Source organism: Epinephelus lanceolatus, chromosome 19 (assembly GCF_041903045.1).
Source record: "Epinephelus lanceolatus isolate andai-2023 chromosome 19, ASM4190304v1, whole genome shotgun sequence".
In the NCBI taxonomy this organism is placed as follows: domain Eukaryota; kingdom Metazoa; phylum Chordata; class Actinopteri; order Perciformes; family Serranidae; genus Epinephelus; species Epinephelus lanceolatus.
In genome coordinates this window covers 15,895,696-15,912,159 of record NC_135752.1, presented here as the reverse complement: position 1 = coordinate 15,912,159, position 16,464 = coordinate 15,895,696, and the positions used below count along the sequence as shown (strand labels likewise).

Here is a 16,464-nt window from a genome sequence, read left to right as displayed (position 1 = left end):
CTCCACCAGCATCACAAACTTGTAGGAGAAAAACACAACCCATACTGCCCAATCATAGCACTTGCAGTCACCACATGTTGTAACCATAGCTGCCGCAATCTCAGTGTGTAATTACATTTTTGAGAAGGTGAACACACTATGGTGTAGCTTAGGTGCAGCTGTGGAGCCCATGCACGAAGCTGCCATAGTTATGACATGACCCCTAAACACAGAAGTGTAATTGAAGCTTTATAACCAAAGGACCTACAAGTATACAAAGCAAAATTTTGTCATTCTAACAGTATGGTACAAAATGAGTTCACTGATTAATAGTTGAGACTTTTGCTGTATCAACATGAACCAATTCTGTGTTTTTGTAGCATGCATTAGGGATGCACTGATCTGACAAAGTGGATTGGTATCAGTGTTTGTACAGGCAAAAATGATAATCATAAAAACACGTTCTTTGTCTTTGATGAAATTCTGTGGTTTTGATATCAGTTACAGCACGTGGGACTGTAAAATGAAAAACTCATCGAACAAGCACAGGAGAGCAACCAGTGCTGCCTCACCAGTCAGATACAAGCCCCTTTTACACTGCCAGATTTTCCGTGAATGTTGGGCCATTTAGCTAGCAAGCTGTGAGCGTTTAGACACACAGAGCCAGATTGGCGAGTTGGTCCAAGGTGCCCAATTTTCCGCCTCGTAGGGTAGTCATATTGGTGGAACCCTTTTTAGTTTAAAAAGACCTTCCACAACGGGAGGGGTTGTTGATGACTTCTGGGAGGAGCAGTTGATGACGCCTCATGTGGGACCTACTGGTGGTGGATAAACAGGAAACAACTGATAGCAGGAATGAGCAGCTAGTAGCAAGAGGAAACGCAAACCTGACAGACACTGTAAAAATGAGCAACTGGGGAGACAAAGAATTGCATGCCGTCCTTGTCTTTGCAAATGAAGAGGCCATTAACCATCAAATGACGGGGACGGTCGAGAACGGGCCGACTTACAAGAGAATTGCCGAAGGACTGACTAGCCGCGGCTTCCCTCCCACGTCACTATTTACGTCACATGCTGAGCTACACGTTTTGTTACTTGCTCACACCCCCCATTGCCCCAAAAAGGCGCATTCTGCATAAACAAAAGTAGGTAGGAGGCATTTTGCCGCACTCCCCAATTTTGTTTTTATACTGCCAATGTTGAAAAAATACTGATTGGGCTTTCCTGCAAATTTGCACAACTCCTGTTTAAAAAGGGGTAGATACACATTCAGGGTGGACCCTGCCACTTCTGCTTAACAGCAGCATGAGTGTTAGAGCACACACTCACACACTTACTAATTGTTAGACATTTTCATAACTTTCCAGAAAACCCATTTGTATATTATTCAGCAGGGCTTCCCCACTTACAGTTAACCTAACTCAGTGTAACTGTAAACTGTCAGCTATTTCAAAACACCTGCTGGGACTCAAACGTTTTTGATATACTGCAGAATGAACCGGATTTGTTCTCGCTGTAGTCTGTTGACTTTTCATGCCGCATTTAAATTTGACTTATCTGCACCCAGCAGAGGGAAGTGTTTTTTTAATGAAGTTTTCTCCTTTTAAGACAATCCTATGGATACATGTTAGACACCTGTCAGCCTTAAAGCAAAGATTGTTTGCTCTGAAGATGCCTCTCTATATCTTTTTCAGTATCCGTTTGGTCTCTACAAGGACTCTTTCCTCGTTTCCTTTAAACATGCTACATTTTTTTTAAAGAAATGACTTACAGGGAGGACTGTAGTTGTGGTGGGTTGCCTCTGTTGTTCAGCAGCCATTGTGGTCATGCTTAATTAGCTGAGAGTGTGTGCCAAAGGGAAAAACAATAATCAAATAGTGTATAGCTGCAAACCCCACACCCAGCGGTTACATCAGGCTATCAGTGATTTTATTATGATGACCGGCCTCAATCGTGATTAAATGTTTGGCACACCCCTGATGATTTGTTTGTGTTGCATAAAGACATAAAATCACTTTCCAGATTAAGTTTTCTCTCTCGATTCTCACAAAAACATTCACAGTTATAGTCCACAGATAGGCAGAGCTCCAGCCACCCCTCCCCCTCTCTGTCCCCTGTCCTCAGTGGGCAGCCTGCCAATGCCTGTGCCCAGTTAACAGCACAGTGCTGGGAACCCCAAGGCCCCAAGCAGGTGTCAACCTCCCTGCTCAGCCAAAGGAGCTGAGAGAGGAACACAAAGGGCTCAAAGAGACCTGCCAGCATGGTTACCGTCTTAAATATCCCAGGCCAGTGTGGCCACTCCTCTAAATCTCTCAGCAGCATAGGGTAGCTGCCAGTTTGCTCTTTCTGCTACTGTAACACTGACTCTCAAAGGGGTTTGAAGCTTTTTTTAAGCTCTGCCCTTAATGGGGGCTCAGAGTGGTGAGATTGATGGAGGGCGTCAGGAGTGCACAGATAGAAGGATGAGTCTAGTTTGAAGCTTTTATTCATGCGGCATGCAGCTAGAGGAAAGGAGCCAGAAAGTAGAAGCTAAAAAACAAAGAAATATCCGTCTGGGGTTTTCATCATGGATTTAGTATTGTTATCTCATCCATTCACGCTGTGCCTTCGTCACACCCTTTCTTTCTCCCTGCCTGTGTTTAACAGTTTCTGCTGCCGTCGTCAGACAGTTTATGGATCATCTTAACGGGATGCCTCCACGTCCAGATCTCATGGGCTTGTGTGATCTTTGAAAACAGTGGCTTGTCTGAGGGCTAAGCTGTCCTGGCATTTAGATTGGCAAGACTGTAAGAGAACTGGACGAGAGGGGAAAGTGATGCCTTTCTCTCTCCTTCGCTCCCTCTCTGTTCATTGTTGCCTACTCTGCAGTGATGATGTGGATGTGATGGGGGGGGGGGGGGGGGGGAGGCTACCCTCATCTTCAGTAAACAATAGGTCCTTGTGTGTTTGACCCCCTCTTCAGCAGAGTGGAGTCCATGGCTCGGGCTGAAGCCGGGATGGAATTCCATCTTTGCCAGATTTAGTCGGTGGAAACCCCTCACAACAAAACCCCAACACTCCCAGTGTTAGGAGGGTCATACCTCAGGGGCAATTTATTCTTATTTACAACCACATCAATAATCAATTATCATCCTCTCCCTTTTTCTGGATCTCTGGTGGCCCCCATTGATTGTCTGAACGTGCTGTGCCACATGATCCATCTCCCCCTCGGCTGCCTAACTGATTACTAACCTATATTTGAGTGGGATGAGCCACAATGGTGCTACTAGGTCATTAAAAAGTGGTTGACAATGATTTATTTGTCCTATAATTGTATCTTTTGTTGTGTGATTATGGTTAGAAAATCTAAAACGAGGACAAATGAGCTATGGAAGTAGTAAAAACACTCTAAATTTTCCTTGTAAGATCATATCTTGTGTGTCATCTTTATTCGCTTGGTCTCTCTTCAGCAGCTTTGAGTGAACTCTTTTCAGTGGCTTGAATGCTGCTAATCAAATCCATATTACTGGGTCACAGTGCGGCTGCTTGTTGGTTCCTATCAGAGAAAAGTTTTGTTATCTCAATCCTAGTCTTACAAGACATCCGATAACCTTTTTATCCCCTTCTTCGCGTGACCGGCCCACCCATTTTGCGGAGGTGTGCTGCGGGTACGTCAGCTTCCTTTGAGCACGTTGTGGGAAACCAGAATAACCTGCTTTGTGCCAGATCACTTTACATCCTCAGAGAAGCGCACACAGTCACCAACCAGACCCACCTGTCCTCTGTCTGTTACAACATTAGCCGTCAGAGTCCTCTCCATTATTGTAAAAGCCAACGTCATCCGGGCTAAAGGAGAGTAAAGTCAGGCTACAAAGCTAGAGCCAGCTGACACGTCCCACACTGCTCCTCTCACATGATTGGATCAACAGGAAGCACTTGAGCTTTACAATTGCATTATGTCAGTTAATCACTTTCCGGGTTAATACCATTTCAGAGTTGGTCATATTGACAAAAAAAAAAAGGTAATCGCTCTTCCGTCCATGTCAGAATGAATCTGGTTGATAGTCATGAAAATTGACCTTCAGATTATTTTGCATGTGGCCTGCATTGCAGTAAATTTGGCAAAGGTTTCATGTATTACAAGTGGGATTGAGAACAGATTTAGAGATTTGTTTTAATATTTTACTTAAGCTTTAAAGCATGAGCTTTTTCCCCCCTCCAGCTTTTCTGCTGACCTAAAACAGGCGACTTGAAATAGGGTTTGTTAAACCAGAGGATATCACCATTTTAGACAAAAATGAGTGACTGAAAGCACAAAAATATCATTAGTTATGGTCATTTAATCTTCTATATTTGAGGCGTATCACTTTCAAGTTAAAATCATGTACTCATCCTGAATTTTATTGCAACAACTGTGACATTGTTCTTTATTTTATAACATTTCATGATTAATGACACCATTGGTAACAGTGTTTACTATCTGTTATAGTAGCTTCTCAGCTTCTGGGAAGACTTTTAGCAGCAGAATCTGCATCGACTTGCACTTTAAAGCCGTGTGCCAAAGACAGAAAAACAAAATATGAGAACTTGAGGCTTTATTGAACATGATCCACCTCCTGAGGTGTGTCTGGGTAAGCTGAACAGTCACACACATAGCACAGAACGGACTAATGGAGTCCTTATCAGGCCCATCCTGAAGTGAATGCACCAGAGAGCCGTTTAAAGGCAGAAAGATCACGATGCTCCACAAATTGGATGAATTGAAAAAGACACCCACATGTGATAAGAGCTGATAGCTACCAGGAATGCTGTCACCATCATCATCGTCACCGTTGTCGTCATCATCACCTGAGGCAAACGGATATACAACAATAGTGCAGCACAGAGTAAAATGTTTTCAAAAAAAGGGGATTTTCTTAAGCCGAAGGTGTTAAGTTGTTGCGTAATGCACACGCCAACAATGAAGTGAGGTGTCATGCAGCGGTCACAACATGCACCATGTTAACTGCACTGTTAATTGTTTCAACATACACATTTATGGGAGTGTCAGGCCGACTGTGTGTGTGTAGTTTTTGTGCCTGTTACAAACACGAGTGGGAGTTTTTCAGTCACTGTGACTTGTGTTAGTTCAGGACCTCATCATGTGCTGCAGCCCTCCCTCTCTTTCCTCCTCACATCCTGTCTGTCTGATCCTTCATTCAGATGAAACTTCACATCCATCAGTTCTTCAGCTTTGTTATTTAAGTGGCTCCAAGTTCCTGAAGAAACCAATCAGTTAATATAGACCCTTCAGATGTCCATTGGAATAAAAGAAGTATGAAAATTACAAATGTCAGAGTTGCCTTTGACCAGTAGCGTGAGTTTACTTCCTTCGGTTTGCAGTATGTCAAACAACACGAGTGATTCATGAGCATGATAGTGAAAAGGACACCAGGAGCATTAGTTCCTAATTTGTTGGTGACTTTTGCAGCTGACTGCTGTGTACTGTGTACACCCAGTGTTGGAAAGTAATTAGGTGCATTTTCTTACGGTTTTAGCACACTTTTTGAGCCACTTAACTAGATACTTTGCAGGTTCAGATCGTCATTACAAAATATAAATCGACAAATAAATTTAAAGTCCGAAACCCCACAGAATTTTATTGACTGTCATGTAAAAGAAACGCAGGAACCAACAAACACTTTTTGCTTGAAAAATGACTGAGGAAAGAAATTGATTAATTTTCTTTACACTGACTAATCGTCGCAGCCACCTCTAGAGTCAAACAGTGAGCAGAACTTCTCTTTATTCTTTAACATGAGAATGTTATCTGTATCTCATCTGAGAAAACATGAATTTCACACTTGCTTCTATTGAAAGAGAGTTGTGCAGTTTCCGTCCAAAATATCTTCCCTCATCGATTTTATTCAAATGTGTGTGACGTGCTTCACTAACCTCCCAAAGCGATACAAAAGCGGATGAATCAGTCCTGCCAGCTTTCAGTATGAGGGAAGTGGATTTGATGCCTGTCCCTTTTTAGCGCCTGTGCTGCATGATAAGACCAGCCTGTGAGCAGCCCGTTCATTTCTACATCCTTGTAAAAACATTTTTTTAATTTTGGAGCATCCTGCTTTACCTTATTGCTTTCTCTTTCTGCAGAGGAAACTTCACAGTTCCGAAGTTACCAGAGTCTAATATGGGATTTGGCGTGCTGGGAGTGTTCCTGGGGCTGCTCCTAGAGGTCTCCACCCATGGACCCCACGCTGTGCCCCGAACCTCTTGGAGACACCAAGGTAAGCCTCAATGTCATATATATACATTATATAAGTAAATAATTCAAAATAATAAGACAAAATACAAGAAAGAGAGGAAGTTTGTATACCATGTGTCCTTTTATACAGTAAATCCCATCCTTACAAATCTAAACCACTTCTTGTAAATGTAGAACCTCTGTGCTGATTTAAATTGAAACTTTGCTCGAGTCACTGAGACTCTGCGGGCACTCAATTTGGGAAGTCATACTTGTTAGTCTTATCTGGTATTCATCAGCTTGCACAACCTTAAAACAAGAAACAAGAGATGCTAATGCAATGTTCAGTTTCACCACTGGCAATGCATAAAGAGCGAAGCATTCACACTGTTTGGATAGATCTTTGTAATACCCCAAAGTATCTCAGGCTACCCTCAGTGTCACCACAGGTCTCAAGTGAGAGCATTTAGGCGTCAGGCGGAAGTTCTGTTTGCATGCTGCCGTTTACAGAAATAGCTCCAGCAACTCTGTGGGAACCAGCACAGCTCCAAGTTTCTGCGCTCACTGCAGCACAGTCACTGTTTCAGTCCGTCAGTGAGGGTGTTTGCTTTCATCATTGTGGTGTTTATGTCCAGGCACCTGCAACCCGAACCCACTTGCACCTGGCACAACCAAAGCCAGGCCGGACACAAGCGCTCCGCTGGGTTTGCCATCAATCACGACCCGAGAGTCTAGCGAGTCTAACGAGAGATACACTCACGTAACATGTCTCACGTAGAGAGGCAGAAACATGTGTCTCAAACATCTGTCTGAGGGTCTTCACAGTATTCAGAGTTGTGCTTTGGTGGTTTTATCTCCAGGCTTCACCTTTTGTTGACTCAAGGTGCAACTTAAACCTGTACTCGCTGTTTTTTCTGTTGTTTGTTTAGCAGAAACAATCTTCAAACATAATACTGACATAGTTCTGGCCTATAAAGTTGTTATGATGGAGAGGGAGCAACATTAGCATTCATTTGGGGTCTGCTTGTTTTTGGCCGCCTCATTCATATAAGTCCAATATTCACTCTTCTTTTTAGCTCTGCTTTGGTCTCCATTAACTCCTGAAGAAAATATCTGCCTCCACTATGATCACCAGCTAGTCACTAACCGTGTCTGTCTGCTGCTGGATGCTGAACAAGCCCCCAGGAACAGCACGGATTTTAAAGCCAATTTGACATAGTGGCCAAACTGTGGAGTTACAACTTCTGGGTCAGTAATGTGTTAATGTGTGGCCGAAAATACTTTTTCCCAGAGACTTACGTTGTGAAAGAGACGTTTGTTCATCAATTGATACATTTTTTGAGCATGACAACCCCTAAGAAATGATTCAATTCACTATTGGTATTTTGTCCGTTCAGTCCAATAACATTTCTTAAGTCTAGAAGAGCTACACGATGCAATCACTTTTATCCCCATTCAAATTAACGAAGGGTTAAACCGGAATTTAGCCTCTTGGCCAGTGGGAAGTGTCTGGTTTGCTTGTTCTATGGGCCCTGGAAGATCCTGATAATTTCATAACCCTAAAGATCAAGCATGAAAGGTGTGGAGAGAATGATATGCAGCAATGGGCTGTGGGTTGTAATTGAACCTGGGGCCGCTGCAGCAAGGACATAGCCGTGTGTACGTAGCCGCGAGTACATGGAGCACTCACTCTATCATGTGAACTACTGGGCACCCCGACTTGAGTGATAATTACTCGTGGCTTTGTAACTACAAGGGATCCCTTTCATATTATACACAGTCATTTGATCTATTGTTAATGTAAAAATATTGACTATGGCAGCTTTAAGTTAAATTCTCAAACTCTCTTCAAAACCTGGCATATTTAAGTTTTGGTTGTTCTGGATATGGATCATGTGATACCATCCAATGTTTTTGTGCTCAGATTTAGATCTGATGGAGTTTTCGGAGCCTGACATCTTCAACTACTCCACCTTGTTGCTGAGTGAGAAAAGAGATGCACTCTACGTGGGAGCCAGGGAGGCCATCTTTGAGCTCAGCAAGAAGAATGTGACTGTCAAAAACAACAAGGTATCAAAATACCAATATTGTGAACAGAATATTGTGAGAGAAAAAAAATATTGTTAAATTTTAATTATCTTTCTTTTTTCTTTTTGCCATTTTAAGGTTCAGTGGACGGTTGCAGAAAACCCCATGATGATGTGCACACAAAAAGGAAAATCAAAAGAGGTTAGTTCAGTTATTCATATGTTAATTTAGTTTATCTGTCTTAACCTATGTGTTATAAATTAACAGTCAAACAATAAAATATCAATTTGTTCTTAATTTATCAATTGTTGCGTTCCAGAGGGATTGTCTAAACTACATTCGAGTGCTCCAAGTCGTAGACGACGAGCGGCTGTATGTCTGCGGCACGCATGCCTTTCAACCTCAGTGTGACTACTTGGTGAGTCAATGCTCAGTCCCACTAATACACATGTGCTCAGGCTCGCCAGTCATCACAGCAACCTTGAACTGAAATGTAACTCCTCTTTCAGAACCTCGCTGACTTTTCTCTGAGCGGTCGACCTGAAGACGGCCGGGGGAAGTGCTCCTTTGACCCCTCACAAAGCTTTACTACTGTCATGGTTGGTAAGTCGAAGCCAGTTTTATGTCATTTCACAAAGAGCTCTTTTGGTCGGCAGCCCTGCGGTAAAATGCATAATAATCCCCAATAATCTCTTGGGGTTTTTTTGGAAAATGGACTGGCTGGACAATAATTTTAATTTTATTTTATTCCCTGTTTTTCTCTCAGATGGAGCGCTGTACTCAGGGACAGCTTATAACTTCTTAGGCAGTGAACCAATTATTTCCAGATACTCTCCCTCCCAGTCCCTGCTGCGGACAGAGTACTCCACATCATGGCTCAATGGTGAGTTAGGACAATATGTGAAAAATGAACATTTTGAATTAATGTAAACTAGTGCAGTGCCTGTTCACAATGTGCCTGTTTGGGACAGGCCCCGAGCTTTCCCGAGAACAGCTCATCCAAACAACTTCGAGCTCAACACTGTGCTTCCTTGGGTCCTGAGCATTACACGTGCCATGACATAGTCACGTCCCCTAGCAATGCTTGAGTGTACGTGTCATTTGGGTGCAAAAGCTCACACAAACATTCGTCTGTGTTTTTAATGTACTGCAGCAAGTGACAGAGCGAGCTGCGCCCAGCATGCCGTTCAGTGGTATGACAGCTAATAGGGGTCCCCTCCCACAACACAGCATGTACTTCTGGAACACTTCTAACGTATTGCTCATAAATATGTCCTGTAGATCTCGAGTGCATCTACAGATGGCTCATATAGCGCCGCTAAGCTAGCTAATGTTACAGCTCGGCCGAGGAGGACGCACTTAATGTTTACATCATCTGTCACGACCATGAGCCTCTCGTCCATGAGTAGATGCATGCTTCCCTCTGTGCAATGATTCGCTTGGCGGGTGTAGCTCAGTAGAAAGATACATTTCAACATGGAACTGCTCACAGCAAAGTCTGTGGATTATTTTGAGTAACACTTGAGTCATGATTTCTGGAAAGAGACATTGCTGTTGAGTGTTGCAAATGTATTTTTTCGGTGCTTTGAGCACCATGAGGCGAGCGCCATCTAGTTCCATTATATTAGACAGAAGGCAGACATCATACGGCCGGTATCTCCAACAATTGGCAACTCACACCAAAACAATCTAGACTAAGATACAGGAAAGAGGAAAAATATGTATTTTTGATTTTGGGGTGAACTTTCCCTTTAAGACATCCTACTGTGCAAGCATTTGCTCACATACACAAGTAATATTATTGAGTGTGATTGTCACTTTCACCAGTTAAAATGACATAACGCTACAGACAGCAGGTCATATCAGCGGCCACTACTTAAGGTTAATTCTGTGAGTAACTTAATATCAGGCCAAAATGAAATAGTTTAAATTGTGTATGAGGTAAAAGATACTCTGCTCTGAAACACCACTGTACAACTGCGAGTGGACTTACTGATACATCTCATCATCATCTTCTCGTGTCACGTCGGTTTCAGGGCTCAAATTCTCCAGTTAAACTTTCGTTCATATCACATCAATAATTGAAGCTTATACACTTAATATTTCTGAACCTTTGGACCTACGGTAATTGGTTCAAGCAGCTCATGAAAAATAAGGTGTGTCAAATTAAGTGGTCTACAGCTGTCATCAGAGTGTCAGATACATATTTAATCAACATTTGGGTCAGTGAATGTATCAGATCAGACTTTGTACGTATTGAGGGAGCTGGATCAAAAAAACTGGATCATGCCATCCCTTGTGTCTTATTTTTAAGGTACAAAAGAAGTTTCTAAAGGTTTCTATTGAATTATGTGCAATAGCACCCTTAGGAGCAGGAATACAATGAGGCTTTTACAATAACAGATCAATCATCCAACTCTTCTTTCAGATACCCCCTTTCACCAATACATTTCTCTCTCCTCTCTGCTTTCCTTGCAGAGCCCAGTTTTGTTTTTGCCGACGTGATCAGTGAGGGGAGAAACAGAGTCGACGGCGAAGATGATAAAATCTACTACTTTTTCACTGAGGTGTCAGTGGAGTACGAATTCTTTGGCAAGCTGCTGATACCCAGGGTGGCGCGCGTCTGTAAGGTCAGTACACGTCACATACCATCTGCACATACCAGCAGCATCCCTCTTTAGCCCTTATCCACCTGCTGTCTGTATGCGTGTGTATTCTCTGTGTATATCCCTCTGTCCATTATCTTATATCTCTTTTCTTATATCATGATACAGATCAACTACAGTGAGTAAGTTATGTGTGCCCTGCCCACATAGACTTATAAGACACCAAAAACACGGTTGCAGCAGTGAAACATTTGTCAAAAAAACAACTTTTGTCTTCTCCCAAGGTTTAAAAAATATAATATGCCACAAAATAGTTTCCTATAAGTGTTTTTTAATAATCCGTTAAATCATTTTATAAATAGTTTTATTAATTGAATCAGTATATAATTAACACAAAAACATGAAGGATTTCTTCAGTCTCACCTAAATCACATAATAAACAGAGCATTTGTTCCCTAAAACTACCTACACCTGAAGCACTTCTTGCTTTGAGCGAAAGGTAATAACTGAACACAGCTCGGGGAAAAAAAAAAAGATGATTTTGAAAAGTAATGGGGACATGTTCCCCCTCATCCCCAGTGGAAATTACACCCTCACACACGCTCATACGCCTTCCAATTCCTCTCCCTCCCTCTTCTCATTTCTTTTTCCTTCAGCCTCTTTCATCTCCCTCTCCCCACAATGTGATAAAGATAAAGCTCTCGTCCACAGGGTGACCTCGGGGGACAGCGCACTCTGCAGAAGAAATGGACGTCCTTCCTAAAAGCCAAGCTGGTGTGCTCCATGCCCGAGCTCAACTTTGTTTTCAACGTGGTACATGACGTCTTCATCCTGAAGGGGGCAGACTGGAGGGACACAGTCATCTACGGGGTCTTCACCTCTCAGTGGTCAGTGACTCGGGTGGGATCAGTATTTGTCCGAAAAGGAGGGATATTTCAATGTAATGCAGATCCCTAAATGTACTATTCTCCCCTCTCCCACATCCTTGTCCCCCAGGGGCAACGTCGGCTTGTCAGCAGTGTGTGCTTACAACATGACAGCTGTGGAAGAGGTCTTCTCCAAGGGCAAGTACATGCAGAAGGCCACAGTGGAGCAGTCCCACACCAAGTGGGTGCGATACAACGGCATGACTCCTTCCCCTCGTCCTGGAGCAGTAAGTGCACTTTAAGGCAGCTCCAATGATTAAGACTGAGCTCAGTGTAAATCTTTTGTGTAGTCCGAAACCAGGAAATGCTTTATTTAGCCAGAATGTGAAAGAAAATGAATAAATTGGATGTGAACATACTTTCCAATAATTATTTGATGTCTCCTGTCTGCCTTCAGTGTATTAACAACCAGATGCGACAGCAGAACATCAGCAGCTCTCTCCACCTGCCAGACAAGACCCTCCAGTTTGTTAAGGACCACCCCCTGCTGGAGGATCCCGTCCTGCCCATCGGCAACGGGCCTCGCCTCATCACCAAAGACGTCAATTACACTCAGATTGTCGTGGAGAGGGTCCGCGCGCTTGACAAGAATATTTATGATGTCATCTTCACTGGAACAGGTAACAACACATCAGTTATTAAGTTATCCTCCTGTTTAAATGTTTATTAAATAGATTTTATTATTTTAATGCAGTATCTGGAACATGTAAATATTAAGAAGATTTTATCAACCATACATTATTTTTATGAATTATTCAGTGATCTGTCCAGTACATACTTTTAAAATGCTCTCCCTTAGTGTAATTCACCTCTATTATGATTAACTTTAGTCCAACATTTGTTTATTTTACAGTATGTAAAGTCGAAGATGTTGTGACTTTTTACCATTTACTTTTACTACTTAGAAAAATTTGAAATTGATACTGTCCTCATCAAGTTAATTAGCTCCTGATGCTGATCTTATAGTACTGGTGTGCAGATGTAGTGCCCCTGTGTAATATTTATTCTAGTCAGCATTTCTTGATGTATGTAATTAAAGAGCTTTGTGTTATGAAAAAGCTGCCTGCATCACAACTGTTTTATATGTTTGTTTGTTTTTTTAATTAAATTACAAAGTAGACGATATTTAAAGATACTGTAAATATTCAAACAAATAAAAAAGCATTAAATGTAAATCACAAATCCTCTCAAAGGAGCTGCCTTTTCATAATACAAGTTGCGTTTAAAGGTGTCAAACTCTGGAAATGGAGAGGTAGAAAGTGGCCGATGGACAGTTTTAATGTTACAGTTCAAAATAATTGTAGACTTTTTAAAAGCCATGTCTCAACAGCAAAACGTGGCTACAACAAATCTTTATTGATCCATATCCCTCATAAATAATTACATTTGTTACAATGGGTATATAAAACTAAAATAATGGAGTAAAAAAATAGAAACTGTCTCCAAAAAAGATGCAAATAAATAAATTTATATATAGGGCAAACAAGCCTGCATAAAGTGCTGCATAAACAAAATAAGAAAAACAAGGCAAGTGTTAGGAGAACTGCTGCATCAGGCTGCCTGCCGCTTAACACCTGGCAGTAGTGGGTCTGTTTACACCACCAATGACAGCTGGCATAGATGGAGAATGATGTGGGTAAACAAACAAGGGAAAGAAGCTGATCAGCCTTAATTAAGCTGATGAAATTCAGCTGTGTGGACGGATCACTCAGTACATCCTGTGTTGTAATCTTTTGTTTTGAAGAAGCCCATTTCTGGCTTCTCTCTCGACTAAATGTCATTTTACCATTCTCACCTTTCAGATAAGGGAGTCCTGCACAAGTCGGTGGTGTATGAAGGAGACGTGCACATTGTGGAGGAGGTCCAGCTCCTGAAGAACTCTGAGTCCATCAAGAACTTGCTGCTGTCCTCTGAGGTCAGTGACTTTACTCTAACTGTTAATAACTGTTTAAAGAGACACTGTAGCTCAATAGAAAATGTGTTTTGAGCTCAGCAGATACAAACTGCACCCAGACAGGCAGTCTGTCTTGGTAGTTTTTATTTGAAGTGTTTAAGAGAGGTGTTGATTCAACTGTGTGATCATTTTGGAGGATTTAGTTTGTGGTGCTGTTGACTGCGTGGTATTTTCCACAGAGGTGTTTTGTTATTTACCCTCACGCACATTTGCAAGTGTCTTTGCATGTTTTTCTGATGTGCTCACTCTGTTGTGAAAAAGCTTACGATAGGAAGTTACAAGGAAGATGGCTTGACTGTTAAAAAGCACAAACAGCAGATGAGACAACACGTTTATCTCCACTGTGGTGTGTTTGTGGTTATCTGGAGTTCGCATTACAGCTTCTGCAGATGGCAATTAGCTGAGTGATCTATAAGTGTATTTCTTTTGTTTTTGTCATGTTAACAACCTTGTGTTTCCACAGACACGCTCCCTGTACGCTGGTTCAGACTCGGGTGTAGTCCAGTCCCCCACAGCCTTCTGCGGCCGCTATCTGTCCTGCGCCGACTGTGTCCTGGCTCGAGACCCGTACTGCGCCTGGGACCCTCACACTGCTGCCTGTGTCAATATCTTTGACACTCCCAGCCAACGGCTTAGGTAACTCACCATCAAGCTTTTCTACATACCGGTACTCCACTCATGCATTATCACACCAGCTAGCGAAAGCAAAACCACCGTGGAGTGACATCTTTACTGATAGGCCATCCTGTTTGACCTGACTGTCTCACGCTCATTTCAGAGTGTGTGCATATTTTAGATCGCCATGAAAATAAAGCTTGTTTGTTTTTCCAGGAAGCTAATCCAGAGCCTGAATGGTGACGCAGACAAGTGTCCCTCAGGTAAGGTTCAACACGCTCATATACAGCTTAATAAAGACACTATAACATGGAGTGAAAGGAAAAAGTGGGCAATGTCAGTGCTTACTACACACTGATTATGGTGTGTTTTCAGGCCAAACTTTAACTGCCCAAAAGTCATTATTTCCCCTCTGTTTTGTAGCGTCACGTCTGACTCTGAAGGACTATCAGCGTGTCACAGTGAAACCAGGGAGCTCCGCTGAGCTGCCGTGCCTGGTGCACTCCAATCTGGCCCAGGTGATGTGGAAATCCAACGGCTCCGCTCTCACCGAGGCCTCTCGCTTCCACCTCATAGGCGAAAACGGTCTCCTTATTTACAGCGTGGCTCCAGAGGATCAAGGTCACTACGAGTGCTGGTCAGTGGAATGGGCCCCCGCCGCTGGGAAAAACTTCAGCCGCCTCCTGGCTGGATACGTCCTGACTCTGGATCTGCCGCCCAGAGCCCCTCACCAGGCGGGCCACGTGACCACCACCCTCGGCAGCCGGGAGCCGTCTAGCACACACGCAGCTGAAGGTAATGGTAAGACAGACAGAGCCCTACTAACGTCGGCCCTCGCCCCTCCCAGCTTCACAGCCACAGTCCAATTCACCTCCCCACCCCAAACTGACTCATCACTAACCCCCCCACCCAGCAGCACAATCAAGTTCCAACCAAAGCCGCACCTTCCCCCGAGCTCCAACGCTCCCCGCCCAGACAGCAGGGACCCAGCGGCTGAGTATTTGCAACACAACAACAGCACCGCCCTCCTCTTCCTCTTCCTCCTGTTTTTTCTCCTCTTCCTGGCCGCGTTGGCGTACAACTGCTACATGCAGTATCTTCCAGCTCCATGCCTGCGGATGCGAGCTGCTCTGTTGGGCAGTCACAAGAGCGCCCATCAGCCCGAGTACCTGGCCTGTGAGGCAGGTCTGATGGAAGCATCTGCAACTGACAAAATTAACATGACGGAGCAGCCGACGCAGAACGGCAGCCAGACCACTCAGAACCTCCGGGCGCTCCGCGACACTGGGTATGAGACTGAGCCGGAGTGTGGCAACGGCGGGATCCCCTCTCACACTTTTGGAGACGACAGCCCGTCCCAGGAGAAACCCTTCGATGTGGACTGTGAATCTCAGCCCATTGAGTTTGCAGATGCAGACGAGCCTTACTGCTAGCCAGACGCCTCTGATCTGCTCCTTCCTCTCAACATAGAGACTATTTATAGGGGGGGTCACACTCTTGCTGCATCTTCCCACGACTCACAAGTAAATGGTTTCCTCTATATGAAAGTATGTTCAGTGTACAGCATCACATAATAATCATCACAAAGCTTAAATCAGGCGTCCCGCTTGCCTGTAGAGATTTATCTCCTGTTGTCTGATTTCTGGCTTATGATGATAAAGCAAAAAACTGTATCCACAGAAGCTGCACCCTCTCAGCTTAGTCCAGCAAGAAAAGCTATTTCTTAAATTCCAAATTGGAAACATTGTTTACCAAATTGGTAAGTTACCTTGATGTTTTCCAAATTGGAGTCGTGTTTTTTTGTACAGCCTGGGTTAAAAATAATCTCTTGAAGCTTATCTTATTTCAAAGCAACGTGTCGGCTATTGGACTTTGGGTGAATGCTTCAACGTTACAGTAATTTCTCAGGGAAGATTTGCTCAGTACGTTCTAGCCTAGCTTTGTGCAGTGTTGCCATCTGCAGCACCTGGTATGTGGGCCTTAATCTCACCCAGCGAGGTGGCGATGTGGGGTTTGAAGGTCACGGAAAGAGAAGGGGACAAGCGACGACTTGCATGATTAGAAAAATGCTGGAATAAATCAAACCACTGTCTCGTGTAGAGTCGTCTTTGAGTGACAGTGTTGACTTTGTCTGTATTTAATTTTGTT

The 16,464-nt window shown here is 43.3% G+C and overlaps 1 protein-coding gene across 8 annotated transcripts in view; it reads left to right on the top strand.

The window, feature by feature from the left end:
- The window catches only part of sema4d (sema domain, immunoglobulin domain (Ig), transmembrane domain (TM) and short cytoplasmic domain, (semaphorin) 4D), a 50,863-nt gene that overhangs the window by 29,002 nt on the left and 5,397 nt on the right, over positions 1-16,464 (top strand). For 4 of the 8 annotated variants that reach the window (XM_033646932.2, XM_033646934.2, XM_078162280.1 and 1 more), the window contains 14 exons: positions 6,097-6,230; positions 8,112-8,257; positions 8,354-8,416; positions 8,535-8,633; positions 8,725-8,818; positions 8,982-9,098; positions 10,694-10,845; positions 11,533-11,708; positions 11,818-11,974; positions 12,145-12,367; positions 13,550-13,662; positions 14,165-14,337; positions 14,533-14,579; positions 14,740-15,889. In XM_033646932.2, the coding sequence (XP_033502823.1) occupies positions 6,097-6,230; positions 8,112-8,257; positions 8,354-8,416; positions 8,535-8,633; positions 8,725-8,818; positions 8,982-9,098; positions 10,694-10,845; positions 11,533-11,708; positions 11,818-11,974; positions 12,145-12,367; positions 13,550-13,662; positions 14,165-14,337; positions 14,533-14,579; positions 14,740-15,749 (2,704 nt within the window). In that variant the 3' untranslated portion in view covers positions 15,750-15,889. Of the gene's footprint in view, positions 1-6,096; positions 6,231-8,111; positions 8,258-8,353; positions 8,417-8,534; positions 8,634-8,724; positions 8,819-8,981; positions 9,099-10,693; positions 10,846-11,532; positions 11,709-11,817; positions 11,975-12,144; positions 12,368-13,549; positions 13,663-14,164; positions 14,338-14,532; positions 14,580-14,739; positions 15,890-16,464 lie in introns of those variants that run through there. The other 4 variants (XM_033646936.2, XM_033646939.2, XM_078162282.1 and 1 more) reach the window with 2 other exon arrangements.